Source organism: Neopelma chrysocephalum, unplaced genomic scaffold (assembly GCF_003984885.1).
Source record: "Neopelma chrysocephalum unplaced genomic scaffold, ASM398488v2 Primary Assembly neopelma1_149, whole genome shotgun sequence".
Classification (NCBI taxonomy): Eukaryota; Metazoa; Chordata; class Aves; order Passeriformes; family Pipridae; genus Neopelma; species Neopelma chrysocephalum.
The window spans coordinates 1,483,413-1,502,447 of record NW_020897811.1 but is presented as its reverse complement, the minus strand read 5'-3'; the positions used below and the strand labels follow the sequence as shown (position 1 = coordinate 1,502,447).

The 19,035-nt window shown below is 44.4% G+C and overlaps 1 protein-coding gene across 3 annotated transcripts in view; it reads left to right on the top strand.

The window, feature by feature from the left end:
* Window positions 1-1,168: 1,168 nt before the first annotated feature.
* Window positions 1,169-19,035, top strand: part of LOC113976183 (fatty acyl-CoA reductase 1-like) — a 134,412-nt gene continuing 116,545 nt past the window's right edge. The window contains exon 1 of one of the 3 annotated variants that reach the window (XM_027701126.1): window positions 1,169-1,277. Coding sequence is in view for 1 of the 3 variants with exons in the window: in XM_027701125.1 (XP_027556926.1) it covers window positions 1,881-1,915 (35 nt within the window). In the remaining 2 variants the exon portion in view is untranslated. Of the gene's footprint in view, window positions 1,278-1,793; window positions 1,921-19,035 lie in introns of those variants that run through there. The other 2 variants (XM_027701125.1, XM_027701127.1) reach the window with 2 other exon arrangements.

Here is a 19,035-nt window from a genome sequence, read left to right as displayed (position 1 = left end):
TCGTGAAAGCAAAAATGAAATTGAAACCAGAGCTTCCAGTCTCCTGTTGAGGGCTCCAATCCATTGCGACAGCATCTGGTTATTTGAGAAGGCAGCAGCTTTTCTTCCATCTATACAAATTAAGACATCAAGGTGCTACATCCCACCCCTTCGTGTGGGATGAATTCCCTGAACACCTCTGTACAACTCTCCTCCAACTACGCAGGTGTAACGTAGCGAGTGGTCAACATAAATCTTGTGTCCTGGGCAGTTTGGACTCTTATGGTCCACCTTGCTCTTAGAGCCCTATGCCCTGTGTCACATCAAGGGTAGTGGCACACGTACGGAAAGGACACCAGGCAGATTGAGGTGAAAATGGGAAGGCTTTAGAGACTCTGTCTAGACTTAGCCTTTAACTGCTCGAGCCCAGGTGTGCAGACAGGGGCAGGGAGGTCTTGTGTGGGAATGGCAGGCACGTGTAGCCTATAAGAAAGGAGCTAGAGGTGGGAGAACTGCAGTTGTGGGTGTAGTACCTAATCCCTTGGTGTGGGGTGTTCTGTTGACAGCTATGATACCGATTCAGTCATCAGTGGGCATCTTACCCAACCTCTCTGGGGCTGGCTTTTTTCCAGCACTAATAAACTGAAAACAATAATGCAGTAACAAAATAAACCTTGTAAAATTAATTAATGCCTGTACATATGGTACATACTGTACATACTGTAATAAGGGGATATAAAAGGGTCACATCTTGCTGATTTTCTGGTTGAAAAGATCTTTCTAAAGGGCCTATCTTCTATCACTGGAGTGGGAAAATTAATATTTTTGGAAAAGGTAGGTATGCTGCATATCTCGGGCTCTTCCTAACGCTCCTAAGACAAATTGCGTAATTAACTTAATATGCCGATCCTACAACTCCGTTTCTGGGTACAACATTCTCCCTGAACATTTTAATCACAGCGGTAAATTCTGCTTTAAGCCGAGGAGACAAGGAGGTGCAATAACCTTGGAGGACACCCGAGGGGACCGCTCGCCCTGCCCCTCCGTCATGGACTTGGGAGCTCTCGGTCCCCCCCTCCCACGCCTCCCCTGGCCTTCTCCTGGGCGAGTGCGGGGGCTCCAGCCCAGCCCGGCCGCGCTTCCCGCATTCCCGGCCGGCGGCACACGCCGGCGCAGGCGGAGCGGGGGCGGACGAGGGCAGGGAAGGGGCTCGGGGAGGCGCTGAGGAACCGCCGCCGCTCGCTCCGGCCCCAGCGCCCCGGGCAGCCCGGAGACGGCACAGGAGCGCCGGCAGCCCGGTAAGGAGGGGAGTCACTCCGGCAGGGAGGAAGGGGAAAAGGGGAGAGAGAGAGGGGAGCCTCCTCTCGCCTGCCGGCTCCTGCGGGGGCTGCCGCGGCGCGCCCGCACACCCTGCGGCACCGCTACCGCGGGGAGCGGCCGGGGCGGCCGAGCGGCGCTGCGCCCGCGGCTGGCGGGCGGTACCGGCGGGGAACGGGGAGGAAGGGGCGGCCTGAGGCGGGGGAGGGGGGGACGGAGACACACGGGTCCGAATCCTGCCGGGGATGGCCCTTCTCCCCCGCCCCGGAGGTGCTCCTTGTGCCCGGCGGCTCCCGCCGCAGAGCCCGCGGCGCTGAGCCGGCCAGACCCGGTCCGCACCGCCGGGCGGGCGGGAGCGCATCCTCCCTCGGCTCCGAGCTCATCCTCCCCCGGCTCCGAGCTCATCCTCCCCCGGCTCCGAGCTCATCCTCCCCCGGCTGCGGGCTCACCCTCCCACGGGTCCCGGCTCATCCTCCCCCGGCTGCGGGCTCACCCTCCCCCGGGTCCCGGCTCACCCTCCCCCGGGTGCGGGCTCGGAGCAGCGGGGCAGGCGCTGCGGCTCCCCGCCTCCCTCCCCCGGCCGGATGCACAGTGTCAGACCCGGAGAACGAGGAGAGAGGTTTGGTGATTATTTTATTTTTTTTTCGTTCGTTCTTTCTCTTTTCCTCCTCCTCCTCCTCCTCCTCTTCTTTGCCGGGAGTTGCTTGCGTGCTGGGGCTGGGGGGGGAGGCGGCGGGGGGCGAGGCGAGGGGCAGTGGTTTGGAAACGGGAATTGGTTCGGAAAAGCGGTCACTGAAGGTAACAGCCACCCGCTGGGGCACACCGGAGGGAAGCGAAAACAAAATAAAATAAAAGCCACCATCCAAAAAGCACCTAAAAAGGTGGCGTGGGGGAGAGGAAGAAGCGACGGGGTAGAGGGAGGATGGCCGGGCTGGGCTTTGCTGGGCTAGGCTTGGCTGGGCTGGGCAGGTACCGCGGCCCGGGGCGCCGGGAAGGACCAGGATGGGCTCTGGGCGGTGCCCCTGGGGACAGCTTCAGTTTTTATTCGGGAGAGTTGGAGCCGGGGCGCGACCGTGTGAGTGAGGGCAGGATGTGGTGAGCGGCTCCCGCCCTGCCCACGGCAGGGTTTGCTCCGGGGAGGGGGGTAAATCTTCAGTGCTGTGCCGTTTAAAAAAAAAGTAAATCAAAGGAAGATGTAATTTTAGGGGAGGCTTGCCTTTTTGTTTTCCTGCTATTAGGCCCATACGTTTTTTCTTTTTTTTTGTTTTTTTTTTTTTTAAGAAGTGTAGTATCAGACAGCAATAGTTTTAATGGTACGAGGAGGGCTCCTTGCTCTGAGCCTTGGTGCTGTTTTATGTCTCTTGGTTGGGAAATGACGGGATGGCCCCTGCTGTCCATCACTGAGATCTATCCCGAATTTTGTTACAGGATCCTTTGAGGATATCCCAGGTTCTCTGGAAACTAGAGACACGTGACCTTGTCTTGTCTTATACAGCCCTTTGCATTAATGTTGTTATTCGGAACAATTCGCTTTTAGGTGTTTGCCTCAGAGCCTTTTAAGGGCATAACTAAAAGTAGAGAAATAACTAGTGACAGGCCATTATCTTGCAGCGGGAAGCACTAAAACTAAATGGGAGTTACTTCACCCAGAAGTACACAGTTTGCACTATAAATTCAGTGAAAGGGCTAGTTTTGCATCTTTATTTAGACTGAGATTCTGGTATCTCCGAAGGTCATTATTAGGCTAGAAAAACGTGTTCTAAAATCCATGTCAGCTCTAATCCTGTTTCTCTTGAATGTGTATTAGAATAAGTGTAAAGTTGAAATATTAGATTATCCCAAGAATGTAACAAAATGCATGGCCTTTCAGAAGCTTTCAATACCAAAGCTGACATTGCTTTGGCAGTTAGTTTAGAGTGTAACTTCCTACATGTGCTTGTGTTCTGGGAACCTTCATCTCCACTTGATAAGAAGCTGATGGCAGTTCAGAGATCTGCTACTGGAGTTTGTATTGATTTGCACTGCTGTATCAAAAGCATCATTTCCTGCTTACCTGTAATGTTCTTGACTAGAAAAGTGGAAGTTCTGTTCATTACTGATGTACTCATCTTCTTTTTAAAGAAACTGCAGTAGTTTAACTATTGCACTGATCGTTGCCTTAGTGAAGTTGTGAAATCCCTGTTGCAGTGTAGTGCTTTAATCTGCAGATCTATTGTGTTCTCCTGATAACTTGTTTTTACATAAGTATAGTGTTTTAAAACATTTCCTCCATGCTTCGGGGTGTTTGTCTAAGTTAAAGTAACGGTAAATTTCAATACATAGGTGATGAGAATAGAAAATTGTAGGGGGTAGAGATGCATTCACTCAAAGGTATCTGAATTAAACATGAAGAAATAGCAGATTTAGGCCAACCTTATACTATATTTAGAGGATGTTCGAGGATGCATCTGAGACTATCACAAAGCTGCAAATTCCTCAGTTCTGCCAATTCAGATTTCAAGTCTAATCCCTATTAAAGCTTGTTTAAATTAGTGGTGGGGAAGTACAGTTTTAAAATACCTTGAAGACCATGTAAGAAAAGCCTGAGTAAATAAAGCCCCTAGCGTGTCAGCTGGGGGGAAAAAAAAGAATCTAGAGATCAAATGCTAGAAAAGTAATAGGAAGTGGCCTGTTAACAGAGGCACGAAGTTTGTGGCTCTGTTATGGGAGGCAGATTTGACTGATAGTTTTCCTGTGCCTTCCCCAAAGTCAGTTCAGATCTGACAGACCTGGATGTCGGGAGGGGGTGGATGGGTGGGTGGGGGAGGTTGGGAAGGTGGGGGGGTACTGGCAGGGAGAACGTGGATACTGACAGGGCAGAAGGACTGTGACAGGGACTATTGGTAATATGTCCAAGGGCACAGAAGCTGTCATGTGGTCTGCGTGGTACAGTAGAGGAACACAAATGAGTGGCCAGGGTATTCAGAAATCCTCGGATACTGATGATTTCAAATCCCAGAGTGTAGATCCTTGCTCCAAAGGAGCAAACTGCATTCTTAGTGTCCTTGGAAAAAAAAATTTTTTTTTTTCTACACATTTCACATAGGAAGCTCCTAATTCTAATCAGTTTGCGATTTTTTTTTTCCCCAATAGAAAATAATTTTGACGTATACAAGGGACAGATCATGTGAACGAGGGCAGAGGGAAGGAGAAAAAAATAAATGTTTTTAAATTGACAAGGGAAGAGAGGTCCTCTTTTTTTAATTATTTTTGTGTGTGTATGATACCACAATCTGAGTAGTTCTTAGAAGCCAAAGGGCGGTGAAGAGTAACTCAGGGGAGTTGAGGACACTCTACTGACAAGTGCTTGACTCATCTGGCTGCTATTGCTTATCTTATTATGTTGCTTTTTTCTGCATTTGTAGGAAAATTTTGGGAACAATAACTGCAGGGGGTAATGTTAGCATTGTCCTATTGTTGCATTACTACTCTGTTGTTACTGTGAAAAATTATAGCACTCTTTGTCCCTAATGGTCCTTGGTCCACAAAGGACACTTAAGAAATGAAAATTTCAATATTGCAATGCTGTCCAATGAGATTATCTAAATTATCAGCTGTAGAGTTAGGCATCACCAGTTGTACCTAGAAATAAGGATAATCTGAAGGATGTTCACTTCCCTGGCTCAAGCAACTATTACACAAAAGTATTCCCTGTTGGAGAGCTCTTCACCTGTGTCCATGTGAATCTGGGCTGGAGACAACCACATCTTGCCTGTCTGCAGGGCAAGGGGCGAGGCCCGGCGGTGGTTTTAATTCACCACAAACGCGGGCTCCTGCCAAAGGGTCATCCTGCCTTCCTGCCTCACCTCTGGCTACGCATTCCCCATCTCCCGCTTGCGCTGGTGCTGTCACTCCTGGCCAAATGCAAATCCGCTCTTGTTGTTGCTGTTGGCCTGGTTCTCAGTTGGATGAGTTCCTGGGTCTGACTCAACGCGTGACTAAAACGCGCCGAGGAGCCAGCGGAGACCGTGCGCTCGGGGGAAGAGCGGGGGGATCCTCCCCGCGCTCGGTGGGAGCCCCGCCGGGGACCAGATTAAACCAGAGATGGACCTGCAGCCTGAGGAACTCGCTTGGTGCCGTGCTAACACTGCTGCACAGCTCCCAGATTTAGGTTGGCTTCTGTCTGGGCAGTTTGCAGGGTGAGGAGCGGTGCCTGTCCGCATCCAGTCACCTGTGCAGACACACCCTTCAGGGGTCTGGTGGACTGAGCCAAAGAGGAAACTTGAAGGACATAAAGAGTATGCTGCAGAGGATGTTTTGTCTTTTATTGCGGTTTTTTTTCCATTTGATTTTTTGAATGGTAAGCCTATAATTCCCATTTTTTTTAACACCATCTGAAGTGGATATTTTGTCTGTGGTGTTTTTTGTAGTGTTTCTTGTTTGTTTTTTCGGGTTTTTTTAGTTCTTTTTTTTCACAGTGTTTTCAGGCTTACTTTAGAAAATGGAGTTGTCTTTGGGTGATATACAGTGTTAAAATTACAGCTAACTAGGTCTTTACACAGTGAAACAGTCACTAGTAGGATCTTATGTGTAGGCATGTAATTAATGTTCCGTTGGTAGTTATTGAAAACTGGAAACCCTTTCTCCCTCAAATCTCTGGCTACACTAATTTCTGTTCAAGCATGAGGCATATTGAAGGTTTGGAAAATATACCTGTAATTCACTGTAATTGTGTTCAGTTCTAAGCTTATATTAGCTGTGTATTGTAAGAGTTGCCTGTCTGTGTGTTTCTCTTTGTACCTGGGCTTGGGCAGTTTCAAGTGACAGGAAATTACAAGGGGCTCAGTTCTTCCACCCATGCTCTCAGAAAAAGATACCTCGTTCCCCAAAAATATACTGTTGTGTTTGATCCCAAAGTTTTCTCCTTCCTGAAGGTAATTGTGGAGCAGCTGTGCTCATAAGAGATTAATATAATAGGCTTTCCTCATACTTTATTTGCCTTTTAACCCCTTACACCAGTATCCATCATCCATATCTGCTCTGAAAAGCAGGAGGTTGTCCCGTGGGAACGACACAAGTACAGAACTTAATGACTGGTTAATGAATTGGAGAGTGGCAGGACTGGTCACAAACCTGTATGCTAACAATTTAATTTCTAAAGCTGTCTTTTAGCCTGGCCTTATCCAAGCCCAGATCCATGTTTTATTGTGTCCAAAGGTGACAGGTGTTCTCTGGAAATAACTGTAAGTTTTTTATTCCAGGTTTTAATGGCTGTATTTATCTTTGCAGCAGACTCTGTTTTTACTGATGTTTCTGCAATGCTGTATAAAATTGGGGCCAGCTGGACTGACAGCGCCTTTTTGTTTGTTTGTTTGTTTGTTTTTGGGTTTACTTTTCTGAGAGCAACCCTAAACCTCATTGTTTAAAGGAAAGGAGGGTTCACTGATTTCTTGTAAAGAATGGCAATTTATTTTGTTGTAGATAGTTCAGGAGGGCCTTTTCTTGTTCAGGGAATGCTGAATATAATTACAACGTAGTGTCACAACACTCTCTAGAATATTTTTTCAGAAACTGCTTTAATACTGTGAGGGAAATGATGAAAATCTAAGTTGACTTCAATTTTGTCAACAATGCTATAGATGAACAATAAGGAAAAGGTTCTTACAAAGCTATGCTGTTTAAAAAAATGGAAAACAAGAGTAAGTGTTACGTTGACACTGAGTCAATCACACCTGTTTTTGAGGGAAATCTGGAAGGCAGAGATGCTATATAAAAAAAACCACCAGCCCCTTTCAGGAGTGTAATTCCTACACTACACCCTGGTAAATCCTAAAAGAGAGCCTTAATTTATTCACAAAATGTGTGGGTATTAACAGAGCACGGCAGGGTTCCAAAGGGTTCTTTGAAATGGGTGTACTGTGGAGTTAACAATGGTTAAGGTGTTACAGGTGATTTCTGTAGCAGCCAGAGGTGGCACCATGTAATGCTTCATTGGTGGTAAGTGAAAGGACCCGAGTCATCTTTATAGGTGTGCTGTGATAGCTCAGAGGAGAGTTACAGCTGACTGGAGCCAGTGCTGTTTTCTCATTAGTAGGGGGTCCTTGTTCCCTAAGCACAAATAGCAATAACTTGGAGGAGGTTGTAGCTGTAGCAATCAGCACTGGTTTGGCCAGACACACAACACTCATTTGGAAATATATTGTTCTGTGGCTGCTCTTGCTGACATATGAATTATTTTTTTTTTTTGCCTGCTTTCTGTGTTTTGAGATGTAATGTGAATAATTGTGCTTCTCTGAGCTTTGCTCCCCAGTGCAGTATGAGTATGTAAGGTTATTCACCATATGTCAAAGTTTGGCTATGCAGGGTTGGAGCATCTGAGATGCCTCCTTCATCACCAAGGCCTTCAGAAACCTGAGCTGGTGCTTTCAGTGAGGTCTGTGCTGGGGGGCAGGTGTTTGTGCTGTGGTTCAACACTGGAGTGTTCAGTGGTGCTCACTTAGGTCCTGTCCTCTGGCGTGGTCAGAAGCAACTCCCGGAAGCAAAGGAGTTGTGATCTGTGGTGAATGACTGCCAAAACCAGGAGCTCTGCCCACTGTGGTCCTGGCTGGGACCAGCAAACACAGAGGTGGTTTTGTGGCTCTACCTGGCTGCTTATCCTGGATTAATGGGTTACCTTCAGCTGGGCTTCTGCAGAGAGGCAAAAGCAGTTTGGACGTGGGATGGAGAACATGAGCAAGTGAGCTTTGCCCATCCTTTCCTGCCTTTGTGGCAACCAGCGAGATAGACTACTGATTTTCTGGAGAGAGGCAAGGAAAGAAGAGGAAGGGAACCACTCCTTCTGCCAGTATCCTGCAGAGCTGGCAGGATGGTGGAGCCAGGGACTGCCACAAATCTTTTTAAAACCATCTGCTTTTACCACCTGTCATTGCTTATTCACAAACACAGGGTCTTATTGGGCATTAGTATTAAAAATCTTGCTCTGTAAGCATAAAAATGAATAGGTCCCTACTTGAGTTAGGGGCATATAATGGGGGAATTTCGGAAGTGCTCTGTTGTGAGGGAGAGGTGGGGAGAGAGAAGTAAAAGGACTTGGCTGCCCAACACTTTCTGACGTAGTCCCTGCTCACAGTGCTCTCTTATTTTTGTTATCAGCTGGATGGCATGATTCTGTTTAAACCTAATTTTAAGGACAATTTTGAGGGTGAAATTTTGTTACCGAAGGAGCCCTTAGCAAAACTACTGCATACACTGACATCAGTTTATTCATTGCTTCTAGCTTTAACTCAAGGGGAATGTCACAGTCCAGGACTACTTCTAGATTTCCTTTGGCTATTGAATTAAATGTCATGGCTGTAAAGGACCCAACTCCTTTGTTGGGCAAAAAAATTTTTGAAGAGGCTGAGACTGTTGGTCCTCAGGCCATTAATGAGACACCCAAACTCTCATGTATTCACATTTCTAAATCGAACGTGACAGGCAGAATTATACCCTTAGTTAACCCTCGATCCAACCTCCCTGCTTTACTTCTGATCCTGCAGACTGCAAAGAAACAATCTGCTTGTTTTTCTGACAGACGATCTGTTCATGCAAACTCAGAGCTCTGATAGCTCTGTAGTCCAACACCGCGTGCAGTAGATTCCACTTTATTCCTGTGGCTGCAGCTGGAACTTCTCAGCCTAGCTCTTTACGTGCCCTGTGATCCTTTCTCCAGTAATGTACATTATTGCTTTGATGTGGTTCTGCTTGTACTTCCCCATGGAGCCCTTCTGCAGGAAGAAATGAAATCCCAGGTCAGGATGTTACAGACGTTGAATGACACCGTCTTCTACCAGTGACCTCCTTCAAGCCCTCATTGCTGCTCTCTTCACTATATCCTCCAAAGCAAACTAAGCTAATACACTCTTAGTATGGAACAAACTGTCAGTGATCTCTCTGCACTTTTTTGTGTCTTTCTTTTCATCTGAAATAAAATTGATGACACTTGCAGAGAAGAGAGGGCAAGGAGCCCAGCAGTACCGGGGGGTTTATGCCATGCTCTGTTGCATAGAGTAGAACAACCATCAAATCTTGCACCTAGACAGAGTAGTCAAACCTGCCAACTCAGTGGAAAACCTTGGTGGTTCTGCAAATAACCAGTAACTTTTGTCATAGTAGTTTTAATTTTTCTTCATTCTTGGGTTTATGTTCAGTGACTGCTGCTTTGTCCTGTGCGTCCCCAAAGCAGGCAGTGGGTTTCTGCTACACTTGAATTCAAGGTTTCAGGACATCCTAAACAATACATTGATTTGATGGGAAGTGCTGGGTCTTGATGCGTTTCTCAGTTATTATTTTTTTTTCGTTTCCCCTAATTACTAATCTCTGTGTCCTCTCTCAGGCATTTTGTGATGTTCTTTTGCCTAGTTCTGCTGTTGCTAAGCTGAGAGAGCTCAGGCTGTGTCCACAAAGACTCATTTTGTGCCTGATATGTATCACCTTTGTTTTGGCCTATGCCTGATCCTTCATTGCCCGTGTAGCATCAGGCAAACTGCTGGCTGTGGCTCAGAAAAGAATTCAGCCCCTCTCCACCATGTTCTAAAGCTGTCTGTATTTACACTAAAATGAGAGATTTACAGGCACCTGTCTTACATCCTGCACGCTGCTGTTTGCTACAGGGTCCAACTCGGATGATTTGTGGAGAGGCAATGTTCGGTTCCTGGTACTGGAATTCTCCATACATGGGGCAATCAAGTGGTGTGGTCCAGCTTTTTTTTTCTGCTGGGTGTTGTATTGGACCATCCACAGCTGAGATGCTGGCAGCTGTTTTTCTGCAATGAGTTTTTCTGAGTTTTCTGCCCTTGGAAAGCCTATTTATTGCTTTGACTAACTAAGGGTTTTCCAAAGACTGACCAGGTATTGCTCACCGCTGACAAACTTGCCCACAAAGAATTTCCAGCAAGCATGTCAGGGAGGAGGTGGAATTGTGTGCTTCCAAAATGATGTGATGACAACTCGTATTTAAAGATGAGGTCTCTGGGCTGTGCCAGCAGAGTGGTGCTGTTGAACCAACCACATAAACGAAACTAAACTGTGATCTGACAGCAGGTCAGTCACAGCATACAAGTGCATTAGCTGCTCATACTACACCACTGGGGGTGTGTGTGTGTGTGTCTTAATTTTTTCAGGTTCCTCCTGGAAATATTTGCCTGCTAATGCTGCATTTGCTGCAGCGTTGATTTTCAAGTCATAAGTGGTAGAGTTTCAGCAGCCACCTTTCTACTGGTGAATCATCAACAGGCTGAAGTTGCATTAATAATGAACACGTTTTTGTCATTTTTTTCTGGAAGGACAGATTGCCCCCACACCAGGATGGTGATATACATAGGAGGACAGGTCGGTTACTCCGTGATTGCCTCTGCATCGCTCTTGAAGTTAAATATGATTTTCAACTTCCAGTCTTAAAGGTTATGGGCTGGCACGTCTAGCTATTGGTATTTCACCTTAAAAGTCGGATAGTCATGTTGAAAAATGAAAAAATAGTATGCAATGCCAGAATTTCCTTTGCTCACCATAGATTGTGTCCTTGAAGATGAGGAAGTTCTTGTCTTCTGAAGTGACATAAGCTGCATTTGTCAAAAACCAAGTCCTCTGCTTGTCACTAACATTTAATTTCCATGGCAGCCTAGGTAATTATTGTTCTGGGAGATGAAGTAAGGTGATCTGGAGCCCTTTCTGAGAACTCATCTCTGCTCTGAGATTCATGTGTTCTAAATGGTAAAACAGTCACAATACTGTAAAAGTAAATATTTCATTAAATGACAGGGCGCCTTCAAAGAGAGTAATTCTCTTATTTTCCTCATACACCTACACCGAGTGTGACTAATGTCATTGTGACTGTGAGCCCTTAAATAAGAAGTGGAATTATAGAAGTAGGTCTCATGGCACTCCTAGATACATGGCAGGAAACTTGTACCTTGTCCCGTGGGTGAGAAGAGTAAGCTAAATTTATTACATCTGGTAGTTGGAAGTAATCAAGACAGTAGGATTCTCCTTCATGTGATGTGCATGCAAGTCCTTACATGGATTTTTACTTTAAACACATACCATTTTCAGTGTGTTGTCTGTATTTTCTCTTTGGAGTAGCATTGGCAGCATTTGATGCTTTGCTCCATGCAGCTTTGTGAAAATATCACCCAGTATTGCTGACTCATTTATAAAATAAAATGGGGACCTCCTTGCACTTATTTTTTCTCTTTTTGTCTGTCTTTCTGACTTTGAAATTCTTATCTGCTATGTGCAACCTTGTGTCCTTTCCATGCAAAATACAGTGCCCAAAATATTCTGTGTTGGGATACTTTTAATCTAAAGTGCTTGTAATTGCTAGCAGTAGCTTCCTTTAAATTATTTACAGAATTTTCACTCGAGTGTCCCATAGGTGATTGGGTTTTTATTCTGTACAGTGCTGTGCAAAAATCTTAGCAAACAAGAAATTTCCACTTGCACTAATAGAGGTATTGCATCTATTTGACCCTCGTTTTGAAGATTCAGGAGGATTAAGGCCAGGGAAATACATTAAGGATAACTAATTCTGTGCTGAAAAGGTCATACTTCATTGCCTTAGCTTTTTTAAATGCTTCATTTCCCATTCTTTATGGAAGTTGACCTTCTTTCCTTTACAAAGCAAATTCTGAAGGAATCTGACTGCGAAATTAAAATGTCAGCTTTCTGTTTTCGTTGTCCTCCTATTCATAAGTTGTAAACATACAACTGTAGAACTCACGTTTTTGTGTTGAGCATTTCTTCACTGATTAAGTAATTTCTTTACTATATTGCAAATAAATATAATTTATAGTGTTATCAAGGGAACGTATGTTCTGATATCTCAGGATAAACATGAGAATTATACTAGTATTTCTCCACCAGAACTGCATGATACAAAACCAAGGTATTCTGGGCCACAGGTTAAGTGGTCTCTGTCCTCTTGAGAATGTTTTCTGCCAGAACAGGTTGATTTTATTGGTATAGTAAGTCTCTTGTATCTGTACTTTGTGTTTACTCATATGCTCATTGGAGAGGTGCATTTTCCTTGTAAGGGTGTGGCATTAGTACCTGAAAGCAAAGGGAGCAAAGCAAAGCACGTGAGTGATAACCCTGGGTACAAAGTATGTGGAAATTAGGTAAATGTGGTAGATTTCAAATCAGATATGGAGGTCTGCCAGTGTGCCAAACGCTGAATGAAGAGGAGCAGGACAGTGTTTTGCGCTTGTGTTTCCCACTTCACTGTTAGCAAAGAACATGAGATTAACTCTCCTCAGCCCTGGGGAGGAATATCTGGAGTGTTGTGTCCAGTCTGGGCTCCTCAGGACAGGAGGGACATGGAGCTCCTGGAGTGGGTCCAGCAGAGGCTGCGGAGATGATTCAGGGACTGGAGCATCTCCCTGAGGAGGAAAGGCTGAGGGAGCTGGGGCTGTTCAGCCTCCAGAGGAGACACTGAGAGGGGACCTCATCCATGTGTGTCAGTGTGTGCAGGGAGGGGGCAGAGGATGGACCAGGCTCTGCTCGGGGGTGCCCAGCAATGGCACAAGAGGCCACGGGCAGGAACTGATGCCCAGGAAGTTCCACCTGGACATGAGGAAAAACTTCTTTGCTGTGAACCAAGCACTGGAACAGATTGCCCAGAGAGGGTGTGGAGCCTCCCTGACTGGAGATATTCCAGAACCATCTGGACATAATCCTATGCCATGTGCTCCGGGATGACCCTGCTGGAGCAGAGAGGTGGCACCAGATGATCCACTGTTGTCCCGTCCAACCTGACCCATCCTGTGATTCTGTAACAGAGTGTCTGTGTTGAATTAACACATACAGTAGTGACTGGTGTTTAAAAACTGCATATGGTGAAAATGGCTTCCCTTCTTTTGTTCTGATTGAACACTGAAAGTTGGCAACAGCACGGTGGGGTTTGTCTGAAGACCTCTGGAAGCCATAAGACAGCATTTGGGTCTTCTTGTTTCTCAACTCAGAAGCAAGTAGTGACAAGTCTGCAGCAGATTGTAGGTCCCTGGTGAAGTCAGAAGAATATGGTGACAGTCTTGCACTGAGCATTCTGGAAGGCAACCTGGCAGGTTTGTCAAGACAGCGATGAGATCTCTAATGTCAGTGAAGGGGACTCTTACTGGGTCTCCCTCCTTCCCCCGAAGGAACCACATCCTAGCAGAATCCACATGGAACCCAGTAATTTTAGTCCTGTTAAATAAGTATCAAGTCATGTGTCAGAAAGGTAAGTTATTCTTCATTCCTTCAGGTGCTTTGGAGATACTGTTAAGGGTAGGGTCTTTGTGCTGTGGGGATTTCTCAGCTCTCTGTTCTCCCTTAATCAGTATTTAGAGGCCTTGTGCTCTGAATATTTGGGTTCTCTGCTTTCCAATATCACTGGTTACTTGAGGCAAGTACTTTGTGCTAGATGGCTACTCATTAGGATGGGGAGTAGAACCCTTTCCGATTTTATAGGGGTGAGGATAAATATTGTGTTTTCAGAGCTGAAGCAGTGTGGAATTGAGTCTTGCCATGTAGCCCACTGAGCAAGGGGCATGGTACATTCCTGTTCCAAATATGGCTTTGTACAAAAGCAAAGATTGCCTAGGAGAAGCATAATTAAGCAGTGCTGCACAGGAAACACAGAATATTTTACTATTCAGGACTACTTAGAAAAGGTGGTTATGTTCAAATCCATTAGGCTGGGTGGGATTTATGCTGGGATGCTGGAAGACACAGATCATGCAATTGCAATTCTGCAGTTGTAATTCTCTGTTAAAAAAGAATAGTAGAGAGGTCCCTGGTGACTAGGGAAGGGCTATCATTATAACCATCTTTGGGAAGAGAATGAAGGGTAGTTCAGGGAGCTTTAGGCCAGTCAGCCTTCCACAATCCCCGGAAATATTTGTTTTCATGTTTGTTTTCATATTTGTTTTCAAATGTGAGGAGAATGAGAAAGTAATCATTGTCTTGCTTAGCCATTTTCAAATTCTCTGCTCTTTTGGCATGCCTTGGGAATAAATACCACAATGTTCACATGACCATAGGAACCCAACTAATTTGTATTTTGTTTGAATTATTTATTGAGCATTACATCTATTGTGGCCATTACTTCTCTCTTCGTAGGTGTTCCGGGAGCTGTAGAAATGTATAGAAATCTGTTTTGCAAATTAATTTGTCAAAAGTAAAAGACAGAGGTGAGAAAATCAGCTGTCAAGATCGTAATAGATCTGTTTTCACAGATCAGTGTTGATGATTGCCTGTTTTCAGTTGAATTGATAATTGTTTTAGATCTGTGATTGATTGTGAGTGCTGCAGGATTTAATTGAAGAAGCTAACTCATGGAAAGGGGGAAAAGTAATCCACTAAAAGCCAGGGTAATTTGGAGTATGATTTTATCAGTAATCTGAGGTAGGAGTGCAGACAAAATGGGGTCAACCTTTGACAAGATAGAAAGAAACACCCAAAGTCCTGGTTCCCCAAACCCACAGCCCAAGTCCCATTGCCAGAAGCCTGTGGGTGGGAATTTCGGTGTACCCTGGGCACCAGCCCTCCCTTGAGGCTGGCCAGGAAAAGGTGTTGCAATCATATGTTGGTCATCCTTTGTGTTTTATCTGGCTCCCAGATAAACACTGATGTCAGCTACATCAGGGTAGGAACATGCAGATGTGCCTGTATCATTTCAGGGCTGATTCCAGTCCCAAACCAGTTTTATTTCTTTCACTTAATGCCTGAGCCAAGAAACCCTGCGGACTTGAGTCAAGCCAGTTTAAGGGGGATCAGATCTCATTTAGGTTGCTTGGGATTATATAGAGAACAGGAAAAAAAATGCCAACCCTCTAAACATTTTATGTTCTTAATCCAGGAGAAGTGGGCCTGGGAAAGCTTGGGTTTAAACTCTTGACTTTAGCTGATATAAGCTGAGTCAAGTTACTACACCAAACTAAAGCTTAATTAACATGTGGTCATGGCCTTGTGTTTCCTCATTCAGTATATTTCTGTGAAATACTTTTCCAGACTACGCCTGTGTGATTAAAATAGGCATTACTGTTGATTTACTGCACTCTGTCATAAAAATAATGCCATGTAGAAATCCTGCTCTGAGTAGATGTGGATTTCCTTCCTCTGGTTGGTATTGCCATAACAACACTTCCCTCCAAACCATGACTGTAATTGCTAAAGTTGCCATTGATCTTATATGTGGTAATTATACCTGTATTTAGCAATGGAACTCCTAATGTTGAATTAAATAAATACTTGCTTTTTTTTTCCTAGTCATTCCCCTCCAAGCCTTGATCTTCATTTCAGCAAAATAATTTTATTTTTAGGAAATTCCCTTTATCGGTTTTTCAGTAATTTGTTGCTAGATGTGAACACAATTTTTCACTCTCTGGATTTAAAATGTCTATTGGAGCTTAGTTTAAGCATCAGCATTCACTGTGGCAGCATTACTGGAAAGGTTCTTGGTAGGAACATCTCTGCCTCTGCTGGATAAATTTTCACAAGGGAATAATTAGGACCTAGTCTAGATCTCAGAGGAGACAAATATGAAAAAAAGGGAATTATTTACATATATTTCAGAAAGAATATGTTCCTGACAAACATTTCTTGTGTAAATCTTACTATTTATGTAACAAGAATATGTGTATATTTGTATTTGTTTTCAATCCAGAAGTAGGAGCAGCAACCAAGGGAGTAAGTGTGTGCACAAGAGCTCTCGAAGTAGAGAGAGTAGGAAGCAAATCACCACCAAAAGATCACGTTTTTTTCCTGGTGATCTTCACTGGGCCTTCCAGATGTTCTTATTTAGGGCCTGGGCAGTGCTGACTTTGCTGAGAAATGTCTGTTTTCTTGGGGAGTTCAGTGTCTGGCAGGGTTTGCCTGTTCATTTGTGCTGTTTGGGAGACCCTGTGCTGCTGTCCCTAATATGCCTTTTACCTTCCTCTTGGATGTGCTGCCTGAAAGTGAACTGTATTTGACTGGAGCCAGTGAATCTCGTTGTTAAAAATGCATAAACCCACAAACCCCTAGGAATTAGAATGTATAAAACTGATTCTGATTAAACCTCGTGGATTATGCAAGAGCATTTATGAAATGAACTTAAAAACTACAGAGTGGCAGCAGCCAAGGTAAGAGTGTAATCAATCACGTGTAATCACATTTTGATCTAGGAGCTGAGGGGTCGTTGTTATGAAAACAAAATCAGTTTGAATTCCTTGGATATGATCTGCTGTTTCTCCTCTGAGCAGCCCAGCTGGCAAATCCCAGCTGGGTTTGCAGTCATGAGTGATAGGCACGTAGTTTTGAAATAAATTGTAACTTTACCTGGATACCTTGGTTCTGTTTGTCTTGTAATATAGGGCTTGTTCATTTTAAATTCCCCCTTGTGCTTAGACTTTGGACTGGGTTTTATTTGAGAGATTCAAGGCTCTTAAGCCGTAATGTAAATACAGTTTAGTGAAGGACCTTTGCCTCCACAGAATAGGTGAGAAGTGTTTCTGGGCCCCTTGTACCACAGTGATGCTGCTAATATGATCCCACCCCTGCTTTCTATTTTCAGTGAGTTCTGAGAACAGACTCATCTAAACCTCAGGCTGTAACTTAGTTGACCCTGTCCTGAAATTGCCCCTGCAGAAGAGCCCTTAATACCTCTATCTTCGTGTGCTTGACATCCGAGACCATAAAGAAAAACGAGATTGTTGTTATGCCATGAAGACGTGTAGGGTAGAAGTAAAATCACTTGTGTCGTTGGAGAGAAGGAGAGGGAGTGCAGCATGTGGCTAATGCTTTATCATCAGGGAGCATCACATTGCACAGATGAGTTTTTTGAACCTGAACACGTTTAAAATGAAGCTGGTTGCTGTGTGACAGCAGCAGCACTGCGTGGACATCTCAGAGTTGTCAGAAACACACCAGTGTCTCTGAATCTTGTAGTTAAGCTGGTTACAAGCTGGTTGTCCCCAGAGTCAGCATGAACTTTATATATGTGTTTATATACACTGTTCATAATGGAAATTTTGTATGAACACCAGCATGGGATTACAAAGTATAAAACACAGCGTTGGTAGGCAAAAATTTATATGTGCAAAAACATACCTAAAAGTGGGTCCCAGAGGCAGTGAGCCACCTATCACACAGGTCTGTCAAATCTTGTGCTTCATGTGTAAGACTCGGTCCATTGGCCTCTCTTCCCTAAAATTCTGTGTTTGTGGATGGCTTCTCTCCAGCTCCAGGCTGCTGCTCATGGCAAGCTGGTAGAGCTGGAGAGGCATCATTCCATGGGACTGTGCTGCAAGCCAGGTTCTGCCTCCCTGCAGAGCCTACCTGTGAGATGATGGGTGTGGAATGTTCACTTTCCTCTTGACATGAAAACTTAACACATGCCCCACAGGACCCTGACATATCACATAGTTCCCCTATGCTAGTGCAGGGTCTGTCTTTCCCGTTGGTGTAGGATAGCCTGGATCGTGTCATTTAATATTTTGTTATTATTTTTAGGAGTAACAGATTAGATCTGTAATGGAAGTTCAGCAGAATGAATGATCTGCATTGGTTTATGGTAACAGAAGATTTTTGGTTTAGTTTTTTCACGGTTAAAAAAAGGTGGTCAAGTAAACTACAGTTGCAGAGAACTTGGTAACCAGACTGCAGAAATCTCTTTTGTGCATCACTGTGGGGTAACTCAGGGGATCAAAAAAGTGTCAGGGTTTGTTCTGGTTTCCTAGTAGAGAATACAGAATTTATAACTTGGATATCATGACCACAGCAGCGTTCTTTCTAAGCCCTTAACTGGTACTTCAGAAGATGGGGCTGTATATGTAACTTCTGCTCTGCTCGCCACCTTTCTCGGTCATGAGTTCTGACCTTGTCAAATGGATTGTTTTCGTAACTGCTAAGCAACAGCAAAAACCCAAACCACAAAGCATTACTAGAGCAGCAATCTGTGTTTCTGTGGCCTCCCACCACGAGGCAGAGTCAGGCTGCACACGCTGCAAGCTCAACAAGCTGCAGAAACACAACTTGGCAAAGTTTGAAGGCAAAACTTTCTTCGGTTTTTCATTTTGTACCATCTTACTAAATCTCCTAATTGTGAAGGCAGTCAGGGTGTTTTTATGAGCCAGTCTAATTCAAAAGCTCAGTAAAGGTAGCATGCTTTCCTACCTGGTAGTTACATGGGTAGATCCAATGCCTCAAAAGGGCCTTGCATTTCCTCCAAGTGCCTAAGGAAAATAGTTCCTGGATGCTGCAAACTGGAAGGAAAATTCTGGATATAAGTTTATTAAAGACTTAAGTAAATGGTTTTCATTCAGGTATTAAACTTGTCAACTGTAGTAGTTTGGAGTTTTTTTAAGTTGTTGAAAATACTTCATTTTCTTGCTTAAATAAGTATATCAAGTGCTGTGTAAATACAACTGGGCAGTGAACTGTCACTTTTTAAATTTGCTCACTGTAAATTTAGCTTTGTTTAATGAATCCTATAAACTGAGCAGATGAGCTGGACCTTGGAACTCTTCCTCTGAGCCTGACTCATAGACATTTTGATTTAGCTTCAGGAATGATTCTCCTTGGATTCTGTTATCCTCAAGTGACACTAGTTTTGCCAAGCTTGGCTGTTCAGGAAACATAAATCATGTCCTCAAAAATCACGAGAAAGTACTGAATAAGAAAACAATAGGACAAATGAGCAAATCTGTTTGAATTCATTAGCTTCACTCTTCTCACTGCAGTAATTGAGGTTATAAGAGCAGAATT